The 4982-nt window shown below is 49.2% G+C and overlaps 1 protein-coding gene across 1 annotated transcript; it reads left to right on the forward strand.

The window, feature by feature from the left end:
• Nucleotides 1-1318: 1318 nt before the first annotated feature.
• Nucleotides 1319-4283, forward strand: LOC129059208 (basic proline-rich protein-like; the record flags this gene model as incomplete). The annotated part of the gene is given in 4 exon segments (XM_054554868.1): nucleotides 1319-1379; nucleotides 1513-3030; nucleotides 3801-3920; nucleotides 4267-4283. Coding segments are annotated over 4 exon segments (1716 nt in total), but the record flags the coding sequence as incomplete, so codon positions are not given.
• Between the last annotated feature and the right edge of the window lie 699 nt (nucleotides 4284-4982).

The following is a 4982-nucleotide window of genomic DNA, read 5'->3' on the forward strand; positions in this document are numbered from 1 at the left end:
AGGCAGCGTTAAATGTTGCGTTTCTTTTGCTTTTTAAAATCCACCCTTTTGTTCTGTCCTCGGAGAGGAAGGTGCATCTTTTGTTCTTAGCTACTCAGCTTCGGCCGGGTCTGGCGGCGCCTTTGAGTAACATGGGCAACGCGCGCCCTCTTCTGGACAATCCACTAATTGCAAATTCTGTAAAGCATTGGTCTGGTTATCAAGCGGGCCCTGAATTTGAATGTTCTTGGTAGAGAACACAAAAGAAATTATGACATGTTCCCTGCATTCAAAGGGCCTGCTTTTATGTTAGATTAAACAGCTTGCTTTGGGATTTTCAGTGTGATTTGGAGAGGCCAGAGAATCTATTCTTTTAATCGTGTTTCTTAAAAAGGTATGACTATCTTTTATAGCCAAAATTTCATTTTAAAAATCTAACGATTTATTTTCTTTCTCTATTTGAATTATTTTTGAATTTATATGATTTAAACAGCTTCCTGGCCTGGCGCAATGGCTCTCACCTGTAATCCAAGCACTTTGGGAGGCTGAGGCAGAAGGATCGCTTGAGCCCAAGAGTTCCAGACCAGCCTGGGTAACATAGAGAGACCCTGTCTACAAAAAATACAAAAATTAGCCAGACGTGGCGGCCATTTCTCTAGTCCCAGCTACTCAGGAGGCTGAAGTGGGAGAGTCCCTTGAGCCTGGGAGTTCCAGGCTGCAGGGCACTGTGATCGCGCCCCTGTACCCCAGCTTGGACAACAGAGCGAGACCCTATCCCTAAAAAACAAACAAACAAAGCCTTCCTTTTAAAAGAGTAGAAACAAGATAAATAGCAAAGGCGTATAGGACATTTGTTTTCAGTAAAGATAACTGGATCTTTAAAATCACTACATGAAGATAAATTATTCTATGTAAATCCCAAATAAAATCAATAATTTATCACAAAGTGCTTAGAGCAATATTCTCTACTCCCCTAAAGTCCTGTTTATCAAAAGTGAAACATTTATTTCAGTCTCTCCAGACTGAAGATTACGGAGCAAAATACTCTGTATTTACTTTTTTTCTTCACTCAGCCGAGAAGAGGGGAATAGAATCCTCATGGCCTTGCCATTCCCTTAACCTCACTTGTGGGACTATTCAGTTTGTGGATCATCAGCAAATTTCAGGTGTATCACTCAGTAACATAAGACCTTGGGAAGATTACTTAAAGTTTGTAAATCTCAGTCTCACTATATGAAAAAGGGAGATAATAGTGGGGGGAATTAAATGAGCTAACCTGTGGTAGGTGCTGGGCACAGTGCCTTGCATTTAATAAGTGTTCAATAAATGTTAGCCACCACCATCACCACCACCACTACCACCATCACCACAACTGCCACCATTGCCCCCACCACCACTACTGTCACCACTGCCATCACCACCAACACCATCACCACCACCATCACCACCACCACCAACATACCACTACCTCCACCATAACCACTACCACCACCACCATCACCACCATCATCATCACCATACCACTATCACCATCACCACCACCACCACCATTACCACCACCACCATTACCACCCCCACCACCACCATCACCACCATCATCACCACCACCACCATCACCACCCCCATCACCACCATCATCACCATCACCACCACCACCACCACCATCACCACCCCCACCACCACTATCACCACCATCACCATCACCACCACCACCACCACCATCACCACCCCCACCACCACCATCACCACCATCACCATCACCACCACCACCACCACCATCACCACCCCCACCACCACTATCACCACCATCACCATCACCACCACCACCACTACCATCACCACCCCCACCACCACCATCACCTCCATCACTTATCACCACCATATCATTACCACCACCATTACCACCACCACCACCACCACCATCACCACCACCACCACCACCATCACCACCCCCACCACCACTATCACCACCATCACCACCACCACCACCACCATCACCACTATCACCATCACCATCACCACCACCACCACTACCATCACCACCCCCACCACCACCATCACCACTATCACCATCACCACCCCCACCATCACCATCACCAGCACCACCACCACCACCATCACCACCCCCACCACCATCACCACCACCACCATCACTATCACCACCACCACCACCATCACCACCCCCACCACCACTATCACCACCATCACCATCACCACCACCACCACTACCATCACCACCCCCACCACCACTATCACCACCATCACTTATCACCACCATATCATTACCACCACCATTACCACCACCACCACCACCACCATCACCACCACCACCACCACCATCACCACCCCCACCACCACTATCACCACCATCACCGTCACCACCACCACCATCACCACTATCACCATCACCATCACCACCACCACCACCATCACCACCATCACCACCCCCACCACCATCACCATCACCACCACCATCACCACTATCACCACCATCACCATCACCACCCCCACCACCACTATCACCACCATCACCGTCACCACCACCACCACCACCACTATCACCACCATCACCATCACCACCACCACCACTATCACCACCATCACCATCACCACCACCACCACCATCACCACCCCCACCACCACTATCACCACCATCACCGTCACCACCACCACCACCACCACTATCACCACCATCACCATCACCACCACCACCACCACTATCACCACCCCCACCACCACTATCACCACCATCACCATCACCACCACCACCACCACCACCACCATCACCACCCCCACCACCACTATCACCATCACCACCCCCACCACCACTATCACCACCACCACCATCACCACCACCACCACCACCATCACCACTATCACCATCACCATCACCACCACCACCACTACCATCACCACCCCCACCACCACCATCACCACTATCACCACCATCACCACCCCCACCACCACTATCACCACCACCACCATCACCACCACCACCACCACCATCACCACTATGACCACCATCACCATCACCACCACCACCACCACCACCATCACCACTATCACCACCATCACCATCACCACCACCATGACCACCATCACCACCCCCACCACCACTATCACTACCATCACCATCACCACCCCCACCACCACCATCACCTCCATCACTTATCACCACCATATCATTACCACCACCATTACCACCACCACCACCACCATCACCATCACCACATCACTACCATCACCATTACCAATAATAGCACCATCACTACCACCATCACCACCACCAGCATCACCACCCCCACCACCATCACCACCAAAACCACCATATCATTACCACCACCATCACCACCATCACCATCACCACTATATCATTGCCACCACCATTACCACCACCACTACCATCACCACCATCACCACCATATCACTACCATCACCTTACCAACAGCACCATCACTACCACCACCACCACCACCATCACCACCACCAGCACCATCACCACCATATCACTACCACCACCATTAGCACCACCACTACCATCACCATCATCACCATCACCACCACCATCACCACCATATCACTACCACCACCATTACCACCACCATCACCATCACCACCATCACCACCACCACCATATCATTACCACCACCATTACCACCAGTGCCATCACCACCACTATCACCACCACCATCACCACCACCACCACCATCACCACCACTACCGTCACCACCATCACCATCACCATCATATCACCATCACCACCATCACCACCACCACCATCACCACCACTACCATCACCACCATCACCATCACCACCATATCACCACCACCACCATTACCACCACCACCACCATCACCACCACTACCATCACCACCATCACCATCACCACCACCACCATCACCATCATCACCACCCACACCACTACCATATCACTACCACCACCATTACCACCCCACCACCACCACCCCCACCACCAATACCATCACCACTGCCATCACCGCCATCACCACCACTGCCTCAATCACCACCACCATCATCAAAATCACTTTCTTTCTGTATTTCTCTGCTCCTCTTTTACTTTTTATTGTAAAATAAAACATATAGAAACCTTCCAAAATAAAAGTAGATCTTAATGAGTCATAATAAGGTGAACGCCCATGTAACCAAAAGAGCCAGTCACCCCAGAACCCTCCATTGTGCTGTTCCAGCCTCAACTCCCTCCCTTCCCCAAAAAGGAACCACTGTCCTTTTACTGTAATGACTTTCCTGTTTCTTTTTGGTTTTAGGATCCAAATGTGCCTGACTAGACACTTTAGTTTAGTCTGCACCTCCCCCAATTTTTCTACTTTATGTCTTTTAAGTTTATTTTAATGTATAGGCTTCTCTCCATTCCTTGCAGTTTGCCTGCTGAAGAACCTGGGGTATTTGATGTGTAGAACATCTCAGAGTCTGGCTCTGAGGTGACTGCAGGCTCATGGTACAATTCAACCAACATGTTCCTCTGTCTGTCTTTCCTGCCAACTTGGAAGCTGGGGCCAGAGGCTGCGTCAGATTCCTGTTCTATCCCTAGACTCGTGTTGTCTCTTTAGCAAGATTCTAGGTAGTGCTGTGTTCTTTCATCAGCTCAGTGGCTAGATTTATGTGGTCTGCAAAATGATGATATTCTAATGTCACCATTTATTTTTCATCCTCTAGTTAAAATACTTTTAGTAAGCATTTCTGCCCTTCATGCTGTATTTGATTTCTCCGTGGTACAGTTCACATAGAAAAAAAACTTGATTTTCTTTGCTTTAATTACCCAGTTTTCAAGAAAGTGAATGTGTTCCCGTGGTGGTTGTAAAACTTGACTGCAAATTCTGCAGCACTTCTGCCTTCAAGAGATGGGGTCTACATCCCGCTTGTTGAATCTGGAGGGGCATGGGAGAGCATTAAAAATGACAATTTGTGCCAGGTGCAGTGGCTCCTGCCTGTAATCCCAGCACTTTGGGAGGCCAAGGCAGGC

This window comes from Pongo abelii, chromosome 3, assembly GCF_028885655.2.
Source record: "Pongo abelii isolate AG06213 chromosome 3, NHGRI_mPonAbe1-v2.0_pri, whole genome shotgun sequence".
NCBI lineage: Eukaryota > Metazoa > Chordata > Mammalia > Primates > Hominidae > Pongo > Pongo abelii.